We start from the raw sequence: 18,455 nt of genomic DNA, 5'->3' as shown, positions 1-18,455 counted from the left end.
ACTGCAGTACAGACTAGCCTAGAATACTTTCAGCAAAGTCTTCTACTTGCCCGTAAAAGTACCGTCAAAATAGTTTGTCGTTTAAAGATGAGCCCAGGCTATAGAAACATCTGAACACATTTCGTTGGGACTAAAATATATAGAACGACGATTCTGAATGGAATAATCTAGGCAGCATTTTAACCGCGTAAAAGAACGCATTGTGTTACTGTAAATGAGATTTATAATTTCTAAATATTCTAGTCTGGGAGTTTCATTGACAGAAGACATCCCGCCAAGCGATGTGGCGTTCCTGCAACATGCCACGTAGAAGCTGATTGACTGAGTATGGATTCAAGAAACGCTATACCTATTAGCCGCTATACGCCGCAATAACTATTACGACGTTATGGCGCTTACATCTGTAACGCCATTTCTCTCTATATTCGGAAATTTCCAGCGTTAAACTTGGAGGTTCCTTCAAAGTAAGAGTGAAGTGAATCTTTTAGCAAGCACGCCCAAAAGTAAACCTCAGTCATTGTATTCCATCAGGCATGATAATCGTCAAGCAAAAGCCCATTTACGTTAAATAAAATTGGCACATAGGTATGAGGTTGGAGGTCGCCTCATACCTTTGCAATAATGTCCGGGACAGAAATCTTAACGTGGTGTCAAAAAGTCTCGGTCGGTTACCCATCTAGTCGATGCCTCGAGTCAACACTATTTAAACCGAGTAATCGACTGTTTTGCGCATTCCCAAATAAATCGCGGAACCCTCGCGGGTCCTTGCGACTTCCTATCGTCAGCAGAAAGGACTGCAGTTGGCCCAGAAGGGAAGGAAGGCTGATGATGATGAATCAGGGCCAACTAGGTAGCTAGGCCGAAAAGGCTGAGGATGATGATGATTTAGGAACAATTAGATGGCTAGGCTTATAATATTTTGAGGATGATGATAATTAAGAGCAAACAAGGTGGCTATGCTAATAGACTGAGGATGATGACGATTGATAACTAAATATGTGACTATGCTGACAATAGACTGAAGATGATGATCATTATTAAAAAACTACATGGCCAAGCTGATAAAAAAGCTAAGGATGATGATGATTAGTTACTAGGTTGCTAGACTAGAAATAGGCTGACGATGATGATGATGGTCCTACAAGTTGGCTAGGCTAATAACAGTCTGTTGCTGTTTTCAGCCTAGCCATTTAATTATGTCTCAATACTGGGTACAAGCCTCTCAGATAAGACAGGGATTTAGAGTTTAGACCTACAACACTACTATAATGTGGGACAATAGACTTTAGGCTTTTTAGCCTTTCCTTAAATTCAGCTAACAGCAAGTACAACAATCGCAGTATTAATCACAAAGTACTAACAAGGCAATGCAGCGTATAAGGTTTAGGTAATCTATAGGAGGACAAAACTATAATTTCATTTAGAAGCCAGCACCACAGCAACTTCTTTACGTACATTATAACATCCTGATTATGTCATACATGGTTGGCATGGCTATTCTTTCAAATAGGAGTCTAAATTTTATATTGTAAAGGCAAGGCTAAAAAATCCCAGTCCAGCCCCCAGAGACACATTTTGGCAACCTTGGTTTGACCATAGCTATAACTTTTATCCCTTTTTAAAAAAAACCGCATCAAAATCGACACAGAAGGTGAAGAAGAAGAAAAACGATAAAATACAAAAAAACAAATAAAAACTAAAATGGTAACACATCTTGTATCACTAAAATGTATACATATATTATAAAATAATTTTTCAGAAAAATTTAAACAAACAACCTAACACACACATCACCTGACCTATAGTGTCAAATAAACATACAGTATCCATTTCTTTGTGGGAAAACAATATATCCAATATATATTGTTTTCCCACAAAGAAATGGATACATGAAATGTCCAATAAAATTTTTTATTTGTATTAATTAAAAAGATCATGGGTACATTACTCATGATCATTATTAAAACATTCCTTTATGGTACAGTAAAAAACTATGATGTTTAAGCTCTAATAAAATAAGAAATTAGAAACTCAATATGAATTGCTAATGTATAACAGTAGATAAATAACAATGTCCTGATTGACTAACTGATTTAATAGATACGGAGCACAGTTTGAATGAAACATTGTTTCTTTGCTGTCATTGAAAATTCTTTGCTTGATTTTTATATTTTCATATACTCCTATCGCCCATGAATGTTCTGAGTTATCATCTCAAACAAAATTGATATGATGTCAGCTTCATAAATCAGACAAGGTCATGAATAGAAATGCAAATTTCAAAAAAATAAATACAGCATGAGTATGAACATCTAGCAGAAGCTAGGTTTGCTCCCTAAGGTTTCTTCAAGATTGGGCATTGCTATTTGTACCAGATTGTATCTAAGATTGCATCATTCCTTTCAAACAGATTAGAAATCAACAAAAAATTAAGCAACATAACCCTTGAATCTAACCTTTGGTATTTACTGCTGCATCATTGCCTCTACAAAACATTCCCTTCCCAATTTAGTTAATATTTTTTTAAGCCTTCTACTAAATGGCAGTAGGATTATGGTCTTCAAAAACAATACAATCTGAAGTATAAAAGAAAAATTGTGATCTTACTGATCTCAAAGAGAAAGACATCCCTACAATGATTAGTTTGTTTTAAATAATTTTTAGTTAAAAAAAATATTTGGAATATATAATATGTTAATGAAATTGGCATAGGTAACAAACTTACCATGCCTTTTTAACAAGCTGATAAGAACAACTGTTGCTAAAATATATAAAGATGTGATGAAACAGTTTGAATTGGTTTATTCAATAAACAAAAATTAAAATTTAGTGTATAGATATAATACCATCTAGTATATAAATCTTTTATTACTATTTATTTATTACTACCAAGAACCATTTTAATGCATTGCAAACCAATGCACACTTTTTTGTGGGTTTTAAAGTTTGTTATCATCAAGCTGCAATTACTTTACAGCAGTTCAACAACCCTAGGCTATTAAGGTCATTGACCCTAATGATTTTTAAAAATAGGACATTTAAATAGCCCAATATTGATTTCTTCTGCATACATTAAGCATAAGAACAGTAAAGAGAAGACCAACAACTGAAGTTAAACAAACATGAAACCATTAACTTACAGCTCAAAATAACTAATTAATAATGGTTTAACATTCATATATTTTTTTTGAACAAATGTTTTTTTGACAAAGCCAACGCAATGGCCAAGCCAAATTCCAATGTACAGGAAAACTTTAATTTAAATATCATTAAACTTTCTACAAACATTTAAGAAACTAAAGATAACTAAATTAATAATTATGTATATATCTTTACAACATGATGACATGACACTTATTTCTTAAAACAAAACAAAATAAAATAGAAAAACGTGCTACCTTTTTACAAATAACATGTGAAAAGGGCAAATAGATTTGAAACCACATTACTTTAAGCATCCTAGTTGACAACAGGATTTGTTGAATTTATTGATTCTTGAATAATTCCATAGAAGCAAGTTTTCTAGACTTATACATATACTGATGATATTTTGATTTTATGTAACGGTATTAAATATTCAAAAGTAAAGTTCGAGACCATGATTGGTTCTACTATACCTTTACACTTGTATGCATAGCATTGGATTGATCATAATTCTTAATGGTTAAGTGATGTTTTAAAATCAGTTAAGAACAGTCTATTACTATACCTGCTTGAAATTAGAGTGTAATGAAAATATATGAAGAATACTATGTTATCAAAACTTTATGAACGAGGTAACAAGAATCAATGAAGTGTTGATATACTAAACATCTGTTAAAATCAGCTGATATGTAATCCAATTTAAGAGTAATTTAACTTCTTGACTATATTAGTAAATAAGGAATTGAGTTTGAAGGTTCTGAGATATTTTGAAGAAGGGTGTGGTGCTGAAACTTACCTCAGAAGTCTTCGGCGGTGCGGAGGGTGCCTCCCGCCGTATCTGGTGTTGAGGCGTGGCGCCATAGCCGTGGTCGAGCAGGTGGTAGCTGATGGGCTGGCTGGGGCTGTCTTCCAGGAGCGTAGTGTGCGACGGAGACGCTGTGACGCGTACCACAACCTCAGCTTCGCCCTCCGCCGGCCCTCGCTTCACCCCCCTCGGCATCGCTGATATACAACACATCAACAAAACGCATTAATCAATCATGATAAAAATGTACTACGTTCAAAATATAATCATCTCAATTTAATTAGTGAAGAGGTTAGGGGCGCCGCGCGCGCGGAAATCACAAGTGTGAAGCCTCCGAAGCAGAGTGGGTCGATAGTTCGTGTAATGTGCTTTATGTAATCCTTGAGGTCCCTGCCGATACCTGCAGATGTCCAGTTTTGCTTACGTCACATTTTCAACGATATTTTCCCAAAAATATCGACGATCTAGCGGTAATTGCTAGGCCTAGCCGCCTCGCAAACTGAAGTGCAAATAGCAAGGTTTTTACCAATATTACCTGTTATGAAATGATTATACTTACGAAAGGTGTAAGCGTACGATATCCAAATACAGAACTATAAAACGACATTTAATGTTTTCGACGCAAACGCTACATTATCGAATACTCAAAATAAAATGTCCGCCGCTTTGTTGGTCTCGAGTGAACTCGTGGACATCGAGACGTTCGATAACTTTCAATTAAACGACACTATCTAATATACACATATTATATTAAACACTGAATACTTCACTAATAATATAAAATAATAAAATTATCCTAGTCCACATTTTATAAAAAGATAAAAATGCAGAGCAATGTAACGACGACAGGAAGCTTTTCAGAACATCTGGCTTGCAAGCAAGTAGCAACGTAGCAGTGGCGCGAACTACGCGCGCAGGCGCGAAGCCGCCTTACAAACCAAGCAACCCCTATAGTGACGCCGTTCTCCAAATTCCTCCCCTCGTTTGAGAAGCCATAAAAAATATAACGAATTTTTGAATTTTCGTTCGGCGACCGGTTTTATGCAGCGAAACGCGGCGCATTGCGCTAAGCTTCCCATACCAAGAAGATGTCAATGAAACGATTAAATATTTTGAAATGTTTCTTTGAAGAAAGCTTTAATAATTTATTCTAGCACTAGCTTGAAATGTATTCTAGTTTTAAGTATTAATATACAGGGGCTGCTTAAACACTTTGATAACAGTGAAATTATATTTTGTTATTGTATTGAGATTGGGTTCAGAAAGATCAATAGCGGATTACATTCTTAATTCTATGCGAACGACCGTTGCATATACCCCTATTATTACATGAAATTTTATGTTAAAGGTAGGACTTAGGTAGCATACAATAAAAAAGATGTCTTTAAAAATATTTTCTTCAAGTTAAATAAATAGTGAAAATAATATGTAAAAATTATATCCATGATAGTTTACCCAAATAAGATAACTCCGCTCTGAGGGACACACACATTTTGATGTACGTAATGTTTAATCAACGTATTAATTATTAAATGTACTTATTTTTCTCGGAGATCTAACTGATTACTGTCTGAAGATAATAATAAAACGTCGAGACACAAATGAAGTTCTCAAAAAAAATTTATGAGGGTAGAATTTAATATTTTACCTATAATTGTCCATTTACATTTTACATACTATTTATTATTACAAAGCAAGGAAGGTTATGATCACAGGGTACTTTTATATACAGATATTTATAATCTTCCTAGTATTTTACCTAAGAAAAATATTTTATCCGTTTTATATCCAATACCATCAAGTCGACTGCCTCTGCCATTTTACAAATTAAAATAATAACGATTCTACACAAACTCACTGTCCCAAAATATATTAATAGCAATAATAATGTTTTTAACTTTTAATATTTTTAGAGCTTGATTATATTTCGATGCTTCCAGTTTCAGCATTTATTTTTTGATAGAATATCTAAAAAGACAACTTAGCATTAGCTTTATACAGTTTTAGTTTTTCAACATCGATTTTTTTCTAATACCTTATATTTATTTATGTAATTATTATTACGGAAGTCAAGTTTATGAAACACAAGCGCGACGGAAGTCACTGTAGCAGTCAGGAAAAATGGTCTACCTCATAGACATTAATCTATACTCTATGTGTCCTTTGTAATATATTTTTTTTAATATTAATTAATATTTATAACTTAAATATCTATTACTTAATCTAAATATAGTAATTGTATATTTGAAAGTGTATTTTAATTAGATGTTAACAACTTAAGTTATATTAAGAATCAGGAAAGATAACCGCCCTTGTCTGTGGAATACACGTCGCGCTTATCAACACTATTTCATATTAAAAGTGAAAAAGATTGTTAAGGAAATCAAATATTTTGATTTCTGTGACGGAAGCTAAATTTAACGGTCAAAGTAACCAAAACTGAGAAAAAATGTTTATTAAGTTTACTCCCTACTTGCTTAATTATCAAATCATTTATTTTTTTGATTGTGATGAGATTTCATTCTATTGAAATAGTTCATAGCTATTAATAATTTGTATATATCGTCCAGATACTACCAAAGGCTTAAGCTTCGTTAGATAGTAAACATATTGAAATTAATAGTAGCACAATCATGATTTTGCAATCTATTGGCTAAACAAAATATTTTCTGGTTCAAGTCTATCAAATGAGTTATATCAAATGAATAATAGGGTATATTAAAGCATCCGCTGACTACCAGTACTGTCACGCACTAAAAAAAAAAAAAAAAACAATGTAAATACTTACGATGTTATGACTAATAGATAAATCATTGAACTTCCGATCAGCTTTTAGCAGGTAGCGTGGTAAATAGCCATATACCAAAGCCTTCAATTGCCAGAGAAACGGATCGAGGATCCGTAACCGGAAGCGGTACGATCGGTTTTGATTTTCGCCCAAACGGAAATAATCCAGGCTCTTGTTGCGAGATATCATTATGATTTATGCTGAGCCAGAGAAAGTTCGCTCCGTTAGAATAAATATTAACAACTAAATGCAAAACTAAATGGTTATTGAATTGAATCTGCTTTGGTACGTGATTTTTTTTTTCCTGAGTACCTAATTAATACCCCTGTTTATTTTTTAAAACTCTTATAACCCTGATATTTTTTAATATTTGATTAGGGCAAGGCAAGAAGACTACATTTGTAAAACTCATTGCAATTATAGTTTGCGAACAGTATCCATCGTATAATTAATTATTCAATTTTAAGAAAACGATTAATGCCAAATGTTTGTAAACTTCCTTAAGTTAAAACTAAAAAAAAATACAAATTAGAAAATTTTAATAAACATTGATAGAGATTGTGAGTTTCGTTAAAATAGGTATAGTTAAGAAAATTGGTTTACTTTGAGCTGCTACTACTTCTGGGCACTGATTTTTTTATCCCAAGAAAGAGTAGGGTTTCTTCGGAGTATGGGGATGAAGATTTTTTCTATTTTTTCTCCATAACTCTGATATATAAGCAAATTTTTATAAATCTTTTTTTATTAAGACTATTGTATCATCAGTTTAGCTCAGCCTAAGTTTCGTAAAGATCTCGTAAATATCATTAGAGGACAGACGTCTCAGCAGATCGCAGAAACCCACTCAGATTGATATGGTTGAGGAGCCTATGTATACCTATTGGTCTCAAAATTGACTTTCGTTTTAATTGGCAACCCCATATAAACTATATTTGCGGAAAGCTGTGAGGTATCGTAAGTAGGTTATACGTACTCAAATATACAAGACCTTCCTTAAAAGACTGAGATTACTATACTTGGCACTGGCAGACTCAATAATTGGATAAGGTCTCAGTCGTTATCGCAGAACTTATAAAACATATGTTACCCAAATATACAACTTACAACTAAAAATGCTAAAAACCCATAGTACTTAAAAAACAAACTAAAATTTTTTAATTAACGCCATGAAATATTTATATAATGTAAATTATTGCCAGTGCAGAGTAGCATTAGCCGTACTCAAGGAAGAATTTAGGAATATACAACATCTTAGACGTAAAGAGCGAGAGCGATAATTTGCTACCGAAAAACCTAATGTGTACGGAAAAAGGAATTATAAAACATATTACCTTAAATATTTGAAGATCTCCCACCCTTTTTGCAATGTTTAAATGAAAAAAGCATATATTTTTAAGGAAATGTAAAAGACATTATGTAGCCAACAGTTCGAAAACTACCACTGTTTGATAAAGAATGTCTAAATATAAATATTTAGAGTAAGTTGTTAAAGATTCATACAATTATATAGATATATACCTTTTTTTTTTAACAGACAAAATGCCTGAAGCATGCTACTCCGTTAGGGGGAACGGAGTGGTTATGTGGGACTTGCACCCACTAAAAACTATGCGCGTCCCTCAAGAGACCTATAAATGATAGTAACTAAGGGATTCACTTGCGTATTGCAAATACTTGCGCACTCTCGCCAAGGTTTTGACCCCCAATCAGTGGCGTGCACTGTGTTTCTTACCAGGGTATGCATAACGCAGGAAAATTGCATAAAACGGTAACGGTGCTTTTGTGTATGAAGTGCACGCTACTGCCCCCAATGCATGGCGGGTCCCAACGTCTATGGCCTGGTCACTGCTGAATCCTCCAGGTAGGCGCAGGCTACACGTCACGCCGCCTTCTCAGGCCTATATAGATATATGACTGCGAACTCGCCATCCTCACCATAAACGCAAAGTTTCTAAGAGGATGGCTAGTATTATTGTAAAATGTTTGATAAAATTTAATCTGAACAATAAAAAAACTCACTTATAACTTGATGTTACTAACCACACATGCCACTTAAATTATATAGACGTGACCGCTATCATTTCACTAAAACAAAGGTTGGAACTATCTCGGTCGTCTATAGACACCTGAAATTGGCTAACCTGTGTAAAGCCACAAGGGGGATAAAATAATAATAAGATAACAGATGTAACCGTAGCTTTTAGACATTGACAAAAGTCTGAAAATTTTGCATAGATATAGTTTGCATTGCACAACTTTTTAACCCGGAAAAATAAATTTCTCTTACGTGATTCTTCTTTCCTAAACTCTTAACTAAACAAACGCACGAAGTCTACTTTATACAACACTAGTAAAAGAATACTTTTTTACGGTGAAGGCGCTGGAGATAGTCAATAGAGGTAAACCATGATAAACGTCCGCTAATTCTTGATTAGGTACAATATTCTAAACTTTTACATACAATTGCTATGCGGGTGTCACTAAACTCTTACTAAAAGGCTGGACCGATTTTGATGATTTTTTTGCGTTTGATACAGTCCCTGGTGGATTTAAATTCACAATTATTAGACCCCATTGTTAGCGCTACAATCAGTTTCCGTGTTTTTTTTTATTTCTGCGAAAGTCGCTTAGGCCTGGCCCGCTTATAAAATATTTTTTTGTCAATTGTCGCAGAAAGACTGGTATAATATTATGCCCAGGATAGAGGTATAATACAATAAGCATTAATAGCCGCCTCGGAGTTAGGACTACGGCTTCCATTTCAGAGAGTTCGATTCCAGGCATGCACCTCTTAACTTTTTTTCGAGTTGTGTACAGTTTAAGCAATTAATCACTTGCTTTAACGATGACTGAAAATATCATGAGGAAACCTGCTTGCTTGTGTTGTCCATAATGCTTTCAAAGGCGTGATAAATCTATCAATACACACTTTATGTTTAAACGGTTCTTCCCGTCATCACTGGCATCTCACTAATTTGCAAGCCTTGAATAGTTTTAGCTTCAGGCCAAGGATTTGGAATAACATTCTGAGTATCTAAGACAGTTAGGACTACGTGGACATGAGTAACTTAGCATCGTGCAACGCCAACATCAGATAAATGGCAAGTGCAAGATAGGCAGAATAATATAAAATAACACATTTTATACGTATGCCATCTAAACTAATTTCTACTCTATTATTAATCTACTCCTAACTTTTTCTTGCTGCCAAATTGAGTGTCGTATAAGACATATCATACAAGTAGAATGAAATAGTCTTCATTTTTAATTAGTCTATTAAATTAAAGACAAATATTGTTAAAATAATATATTAATTAAATATCAATAATTACAAACACTTCGTATTTATTATCCTTAGGTTGATCTATGATTTGCATAGCCGAATACGTAATAGCCTTAACTTCTGTTCCTTGTGGATGTTTACCAATCTGGAACTCTTCGCCTAAGCACTTGCAAACTATCCTAAACTCCTCCGTATTGAACTCTGTGATCACTAACTTTTTGCAAATAAGAAATGGTTCGACGGAAAATAGATAAAGCAATTCATCGAGGAAATGGTACAGGAGGCCCATTAAATCATCAGCATTTGCTTCAATTGTGTGTACTTCCTTTATCTGCACGTAATCCATTTCTGTCATGTATGCAAACATCGCCATTCCACACTGCTCGAAAGATTCTTTTAATGTATCACCCCATGCATGCAATCTGTAATGAAATAAAAAATTGTTGCCATAACAGTTGTTATAAAGTAAAGGGCTTCTACTTTAGATGTCATTTGATAAATGTAGCCGTGGGATGGAATAAAACAAACTTTAACGACTGTTCATTTGCTACGTCTACTGTATACACGCATAATATATTTTTCACTTCTCATGTCAGTCGTTCTTTAGGCTAGGTGTAGGCAGATTAAAATTCAGTTTTATGCATTGCGCGTACAAGTATACATAGTTATAATTGACTTTCTGGCTTTAGGTTCTAGTATTGTTTATCATAATAAGGAATTCCTAACATAATTGTTTGTTACATTTGTTAATTTTCTATTTTTTTTGTATGTAGTTTATTAAAATGTTTTCGTCCATTTCTTGTTATATCCATTTATTTCTTGATAATTCAAATACCGTCATTGATGAATAAATAACAGCAAGAAAATTATTACATAGGTATAGTCCGTTCATCATCATCACTAGGTCTATTTATGTGGTCTGTGCTAAGAAGAATATGAGCCATTGGCGGGAAATCACGAAAATAATAGAAATATTGTAGTTTTTTTTAACCTATTTTAACTTCCGTTATGGGATTGATTTCCGTTTGGGAGTGATTCTGTTATTATGTAGTTATGTATTATTTCAATTTAAGAGTTTTTATTCCTTCTTTAGAAATAATTTTATTCATTACCAATATTTTATTTATTTGCTATTTAATTAATACAAAATGTTCCACATTCTGTCATAAAACCCATTTTATCATTCGTTTAAATATTGACTTTCGATCTGACCCGGGAAATCGAGCTTTAGACGTCGAGCAAATATCCTCGCAATGGAAGTGTAAAACAGAGTGTGTAACTCTGTCATAAATCCTCAACTTAAATATCAACCCTCGCCTTCGGCACAGTTGATAACCATCTAGGATAAAATGAGTTTTATGACTGTTTTATGGCACACTGTAGCACAATCTACTATTTATTCTTATGACTTGTACTGACTGAAAGCTACGACGCGCGACGGTCCAACACAACGTCATACTATATTCCCAGAACACTAGAAGATTCTACGGTAACTTGTCAAAATAATCAGGATGGAAAATTACGCAAAAACACAAGAGAGATCCAGAATAAGGTTATTATTTATTTTTCGCCAAGGATTGATTCTTGTAACTTTAAAATTCAAAAATAAAAAAAAAAGCTCCTATTCCTGATTTTATAGCGTGTTTGCCTAGAAGGTGCCCATTAATCTTTTCCGATTTTCTCTGATTGATGAGCAATAAGGCAAAACCGGCAAGCCATTCCAAATCTTTGCGGTGCATATTAAAAATGAGCAAATAAAACTGGAACAAATCGCTCTATTATTTCTATTTTCGCTCAAAGGAAGGTTGGAACCAATAACCAATATTTCCTGTGCATAATTTACAAGATTCATTTTAAAAAAGTGCCCAAAATATATCTTGTAAAATACTGATATAGGAATTCACTGGCTGTTGCCTATTTGCTGAAGAGTGTCCGAGCATGGTGATCAAAAGGATCATGCTGCTACCTGACAGAGCAATCTGATAAATTATTGCAGCACTCAGTACATAAAGAAACTTAAGGTTACTTTAGCTGTAAAGGATGTTGCCAGGCAACATATCAATCTTGTTGAAGATACTTAACTTTAGCCCAGCATTTAAAGCCTTCCATTAGTATTAAATTGAACCAGGATGGTGTCTCCCAAATTTGACACCACTTTTGAGAGCAGATTTATAAATTCCCACTCAGACAAACCGATATTCACTTGCAACAGCTAGCTTACTAGCTCTCCTGTTTGATACATTGACCAAAACAACAAGTAGCAAGTACTTCACTGTGCTTACACTTCAGCCCAAATGTGTATGACTGGAATAACAGATCCCTTGTAGATAGATTTAACCATTTTCGAGTAGTGCAGTTACACAGACAAGAATGTTAGTGCAGGAGACAACTCAGGAGCATAGGTTTTAAGTACCACTGCTATTTTTTAAAACTGGAACTCTGGCCTTGTCCAACACACACACACACACACATCCACACATTACTGTGTAAAATTATTATAGATTTATTTTGACTTAAGCTACAATATATAGGGTTTCTTTTTTTTACAGGTTTGAAGGTTCTGGGATTTCTGCTTAAGAGCCTTAAATGACTTTTAATAAAGTTGAATAAGCAAATATGAAATAAATAATAATCAAAGTCAAACCCGTTCTGCAAATTCTGTATGATAAAATATAACGATAATGGCAAGACTTATCTTAAGATAAGCTAATCAATCAGTGGACAACGAAATTTTGTGAAAATTTTTAGGTTAAGTCATTTTATGAATAACTTATTTTATATGGTTACTCACTGCACATCTGCTGTATGGTCCAGATCTGTCAACAAAAATGTTCAACCAATTACTTACAATTCACATTAAACTAACTGCAATTATGTTAACATACAAATGGGTGCTTACATTCATACTTCACCGGTGGTATAATGAAGTCGTCTTCAACCAATCCACCCTCTAACTCTTCATCCATTTTATACAGCTTTTTTTATTATTTTCGGTTATAAAGTATTGTAGAAATACTATGTAAATAATCACAAGCTGTTTTGTTTTTTCGTCTAGACCAAAATATAAATGTTAATGCAATAATATTTTCCTTGTCTTTGGATTTAAGGAATGCAACAGAGAGCAATCAGCATTACAAATGTCAAACACAAACTCTTTGGTATCTTTCTTGCTACTGGTAAAAGTTATTTTTTTCTAAATTGTCTCTTAATGTAAACAATGGTTTCGTAACTTTTTTGTAAACATGATGTAAACACTTAAATGTAATGAAAAGATTGCTTACATTAAGAGACCATTTAAAAAAAAATATTATAAAATCCATTTATAATTCATACACATATTCGGATACGAACTATGTGTACGTAGTAAATATATACTTTTTCGTATTTAATTTTTTTTAAACAAAATACAACGATGCCTAAAGCCCTAACGTACTAATATCGGAATAAAAGCTGGGAAAGCATATGAGGCCAATGTTTAAGTGCGTTAAATGGTTTTGTGGTGCGAAGTATCTTCCACTAATGTATTCACCTGTTTATAAAATGCGTTATTTTTTAATGCTTACTGCTTAATTTATCGCGTATTTGTACATTTAAAAAGCTAGTACTCAGAGCCGTTAGGAAGCTAAGAAAAACAAATATAGTTATTCTGTGTTTTAAATTGTAATGGGTACCGACTCTATGAGTGCTCTGCAAGCTTTATCTAGATTTCCATTTAAGTCTGCCCAGATAAGCCATGTTATTTTAAAAATTAGAAATCTCCTGCTTACTTGTAATGAAAAAGGCTATACAGTGGTGTTTTCCTGGGTACCAGGTCACACTGGAATTTCTGGAAATGAACGTGTTGACCAGCTTGCCAATGAGGCTATATCATGCGGAGATATTGCCGACTATTGTAACTATACCTATGATTTATGTGCACTGCCAAAACATTCCCTTCAGGAATCTTGGAAAATGGCTTCGTTGATTTCTAGCCAGTCAAAGGGTAAATCTTTCGCTAGGATTCAAAACTCTATTCCGTCAAAGCCATGGTTCTCGGGTTTAAAGTTGAGCAGGAGAGTAACATGTATCTTGACGCGTATGCGTTTGGGCCACGTTTGTTCTCCTGTGCAACTGGCGAAATTTGGAATTGTGGATAGTGATTTGATAGAGGTAAGGAGAGTCATCTTATATGGGAGAAAAGTTGAAAAAGTGTCCAGTTGTTGCGCTAAATAACAGTTCAAAAATCCTCCACAATGGCGCTGGTGGATGCACAGGGTATGGTATGAATGTAGCAATCGTAGATGAATTGAAGTATGCCGAGTTAAAAAAATTAATGTCATTATCGACTAAAGTAGTTAATTATTGAGAATTTCAACAACTTACGTTGTACAAAATATTGTGGTAAATATAACCTTACTTCCTTGTATCTCCATACTTCCTTGTTTATTTTTCAAGCCTACTCTAACAATATTAATATTTGGCGCTTCTTTTAAGAGTTACCCTGATGCAAATGTGGCGCCATCCTAATTTAATATATTTTGACGACACTTTTTCATTTTGACGGCCGACTGGCGCAGTGGGCAGCGACCCTGCTTTCTGAGTCAGAGGCCGTGGGTTCGATTCCCACAACTGGAAAATGTTTGTGTGATGAGCATAAGTATTTTTCAGTGTCTGGGTGTTTATATGTATTTTCTAAGTATTTATGTATATATAATTCATAAAAATATTCATCAGTCATCTTAGTACCCATAACACAAGCTACGCTTACTTTGGGGCTAGGTGGCGATGTGTGTATTGTCATAGTATATTTATTTATTTTATTATTATATACACAGATGACTCTCCTTACCTCTACCTTCCATAATATACACAGATGACTCTCCTTACCTCTACCCTCCATAGATAAAACTTAAAAAAGTAAAACGTAATACCTATATTCTCTTTAAAATGATCTCGTTGATAGTTTTGGTATTCGCCAAATGAGTAAATTTTATTAGGTAATAATATTTACATGAAAAATGGAAATTCGTGTCCTCTTTTGGAAGTTCAATTATTATTTTATTTAAAAACAGACTTTTTGTAAGTTGTATCCTCTTTGGGATATTTTAAACTTTTTACCAACATAACATTGTGAATGTGTCATAGTGTTCTAAATTTAATTTAGTGTCTCTCTTTGTATTTTTACACAAATCTCAAATATTTTTAAATAATTTTTGCTATTAAATAAAATGGATCCTATTGCCGTTTTGCAAAATCGAATTGAACAATTGGAAGCTAAATTAGGTATGAATGCAAGCACCCTTGATGGTCAACAAGGAGACTCTGCTACCATTAATCTTCTTAATGCTGCTCAAGCTATTAACAATGCTACCGCTGGCCACGAAAAGCTGTCAGAAGCTAGGGATATGGCAAGCGAACTAAATAACTATACTGATCCAAATCTTCTAGAAAATGTAAGTTACTTTCATTCAGTTTCAATTAAAATTCATTGTTGACCTATTCCATCCAAAATTAAACTTAAGAAAGTAGAAATGTGCCGCCTCGATAGAGGAGTGGGAGGTAGTATTTGCTTTACCTCTTTATCTTTCTGACAGAGATGTAGTTTTTGTAATAGTTTTTAAAGACAAAATATTTTTTATGAATAGAAAAAAAAATTAAATAATGAATGAATTTTTTAATTGTGAGCCATGATTGTGTATGAATGCACAATATTTTCTTTGGAATTGTGCTTCCATATATTTATTGTTCCAGATGCATCAAAATAATATGCACATGCATGAGGTTGTTGCTGCTGAGCCCCTTATTCAACATCATTGCCATTGTATGCACCGTTGTAAACAGGTATATTATTCTACAAATGTAAACTGTTTTTTCAGTCTGGTGTGATGGGAGTCCTACCCCATGCTGGTACAGCCTTAGTGCCTAGAAATGTAATATTCTAGCAATGTAAAGTAGTAGCATATGTAGCAGAGGAACTGATAATTATCCTAATGATAAAGCAGAGGTGAAAACATCACTATGTTATGTGCATATATTGTATATGTTTACCACAATGTATAAGTGTAGCATTAAGCATTAAGTATGTGGTAAAAGTCCCAAAAGTTATGAATGGTTACAAGTATGGCATGTTAGAAAATATAGATAAAAGAACATGCTTCCCGATTTGGCAGAAAGCCATTTTGATTGGAAACTACAGAAAACGGCAATCAAAATTGGTTGGTAATAGTTGATAGATTACTGATGGCCCCTAAGAACAGCACAGCTGCAAAGAAGAATGGTTTTATAAATTGCCATTTCTGTGCCATGCCACAGAAGAGGTTCCATGTTATATTTAATAATTAACCTTAATAGGCCAATGCAGAAATTAATGCCATGAGCAATGATATGTTGTCAAAATGTTAATAACATTACTTGTTTTTAGGCAGCCCCTGTGTTAGAATCTGAACCCATTCAGCAGGTGCCACAGATGCAAGCAGATGTTAATCAAATGCATGTGGGAGCTGCCGAAGTAAAAGCTGAGGCTGATATTGTGAGCTTTTTAATTTTTATATTATATCTCCCAGAGGCCACTTTGTACAGAAGTGGAAAGTATTAATTTCGAAAGTTTCTTCATAGACCTTATCCATTACTTGTGACATTGTCTTATTTTCTGAACATGCATCATCTGTATAGTAAAATTGTGTGACTTTAAATACATTATAAAAAGTAACATAAATTGACACTCTCCAAACCATAAACAGCAAAAATCACAAAGAATACCATAAGCTTTTGTCTTCTGTAAAACCAATTTGGTTGATTTTCTAATTGTTTGTTTAACTATACAAAGCTGATTGTGATTTGTATAATTTTTATAGGTCTCTCATGGAATTCAAGAGCTGGCTGAAACATGTGGAGCTGCAGCCTCAAGTGCATCGGAGCTATTGGCGAATGTTGCTCAGAAAGTGGAACAAATGGAGCAGAAAATGTTACCAAGGAGGAGAAATGGCTTAGATTAAATTGTATTAAAACTTCTTTAAATGTCATTTCATATTAATTGCTTAAAATGTTATTATATTTTTATTTATTAAAATTTAATAAAGTAAAGTGTCCTCAGTTCATGCACAGAATTATTTAAAAAAAATTATATACTGAAGGGTAATGAAGATTTTTGTATGGAGCCTGGCTTACTTATTGTCAGCCAGTTTATTTATCGTATTTATGAATTATTCTTTCAAAAACGGATATGTAACATCTTTAGAAACAAATATAGTCTAAGCTCTCTATACTAGCTATCCATTTTTAAAGAATTTTCTGCGAATGCGATTTCGTGATAAAATCAAAATGGCGGACTGTAAGTATCCCAAAATCTGTATAGTGGGAATATTGCATCTTCTTCCACTGTAATGTAAATGTAATAAGTTAATATTTATGAACTTAAATAAATATTGTTAGACCAGCTTTATCTGACGACATTCTGCAAGGTAACTTGAATATTCGTTAAAGTAAATACCATCTTAAACTAGATTACAAAGTAATTTGAAAAACAATAACTTCAACCAAAAAATGATGAGATCTTGGTCATCAATCATTTAAACGTTCGATAAAAACCGTCATGGATTTGATTACTACTACTTATGGATAAGACGGTGCTGCTACGATAATTGGAAGGACGTCACTCATCAGTATATTCAGTGTACTGTGACGTCACTGATGTCTAAAGCGACGCGGGTAAAAGAAATATAAGAAATTTGTTTCGACGGTGTGACACTTCGTTAGCTCAATGGTAAACGAATATATTTTTATTCTATTCTTGGAATTACTGGTCCTAGAAACGGGGTATACCGCTAAGCTTGTTTTATGTTTGCGTGACAGGAGAAACTTACACTTATTGTTTTTGTTCGTTTGTCGGACAGTACGGAAAAGGTGTTTAAAAACTTGTGCCGTTTAGGAAACTTTCGTTACATGAGAGGGATATAAATAACGTAAAGGGGAGATGGAAGATGAAATTCTCATCTAGAATGAAGAGTGAGATTGTGGTCAAGCGCTAGTCTGTTATCGATTAAAAATAAGGCTAAAGCATTTTTTTTATTTCACTAAGAACAATTTACTATTAATAGAATCAGGACGGTGCGGTGGTCGTATAATGAGAGGTCCTGGTTTAGAGCCCCCGCGGGGCAGTTTAGGAATACTTGATTACCAACTTTTCTCCGGTCTGGCCTGGTGTGAGGCTCTTAGGCTGTGGCTAGTTATTATTCTGTCGACAACACAAATAGGTACGTATCGCCAAGCAATTTAGCGTTTCATTACGATTTTGGGTAGAAACCGGGCTTTGGCTTAACAGGTCTACCGTATTAGTCTGCATGAGTCAGGGGCGTGCAAAGGGTCGCTGACCAGGGTATGCATTAAAAAAGCAACAATACAAAACAACATAGAAAAACACTACGGGTTTTACAAAATGTTTAGGAAAATCAATGTTT

General features: G+C 33.9%; 3 protein-coding genes across 5 annotated transcripts in view; 1 reads left to right on the top strand and 2 right to left on the bottom strand.

Annotated features, from left to right (window-relative positions):
* LOC120637597 (transcription factor E2F2) overlaps positions 1-5,897 on the bottom strand; it is a 30,738-nt gene extending 24,841 nt beyond the window's left edge. Inside the window, exons 1-2 of one of the 3 annotated variants that reach the window (XM_039909456.1) lie at positions 5,709-5,897; positions 3,941-4,146 (exon numbers count right to left, since the gene is read on the bottom strand). In XM_039909456.1, coding sequence (XP_039765390.1) covers positions 3,941-4,144 — 204 coding nt within the window. In that variant the 5' untranslated portion in view covers positions 4,145-4,146; positions 5,709-5,897. Of the gene's footprint in view, positions 1-3,940; positions 4,147-4,508; positions 4,968-5,404; positions 5,509-5,708 lie in introns of those variants that run through there. The other 2 variants (XM_039909453.1, XM_039909455.1) reach the window with 2 other exon arrangements.
* Positions 5,898-10,029: 4,132 nt separating this feature from the next.
* On the bottom strand, positions 10,030-13,152 carry LOC120623459 (protein archease-like). The gene is made up of 3 exons (XM_039889494.1): positions 12,920-13,152; positions 12,812-12,836; positions 10,030-10,442 (listed from the first exon to the last, which is right to left on the bottom strand). Exons 1-3 carry the CDS (start codon positions 12,984-12,986, stop codon positions 10,052-10,054), a joined length of 483 nt encoding a protein of 160 aa, XP_039745428.1. The 5' UTR covers positions 12,987-13,152; the 3' UTR covers positions 10,030-10,051.
* Positions 13,153-14,976: 1,824 nt separating this feature from the next.
* Positions 14,977-17,021, top strand: LOC120637837. The gene is made up of 4 exons (XM_039909867.1): positions 14,977-15,452; positions 15,751-15,840; positions 16,421-16,528; positions 16,854-17,021. The coding sequence occupies exons 1-4, from the start codon at positions 15,228-15,230 to the stop codon at positions 16,992-16,994; spliced, it is 564 nt and encodes a 187-aa protein (XP_039765801.1). The 5' UTR covers positions 14,977-15,227; the 3' UTR covers positions 16,995-17,021.
* The last annotated feature ends 1,434 nt before the right edge of the window (positions 17,022-18,455 follow it).

The sequence above is a fragment of the Pararge aegeria genome, chromosome 4 (assembly GCF_905163445.1).
Source record: "Pararge aegeria chromosome 4, ilParAegt1.1, whole genome shotgun sequence".
Lineage (NCBI taxonomy): Eukaryota > Metazoa > Arthropoda > Insecta > Lepidoptera > Nymphalidae > Pararge > Pararge aegeria.
Note: the sequence above shows the minus strand (reverse complement) of the source record. Positions and strands in the feature narration are given on the sequence as shown.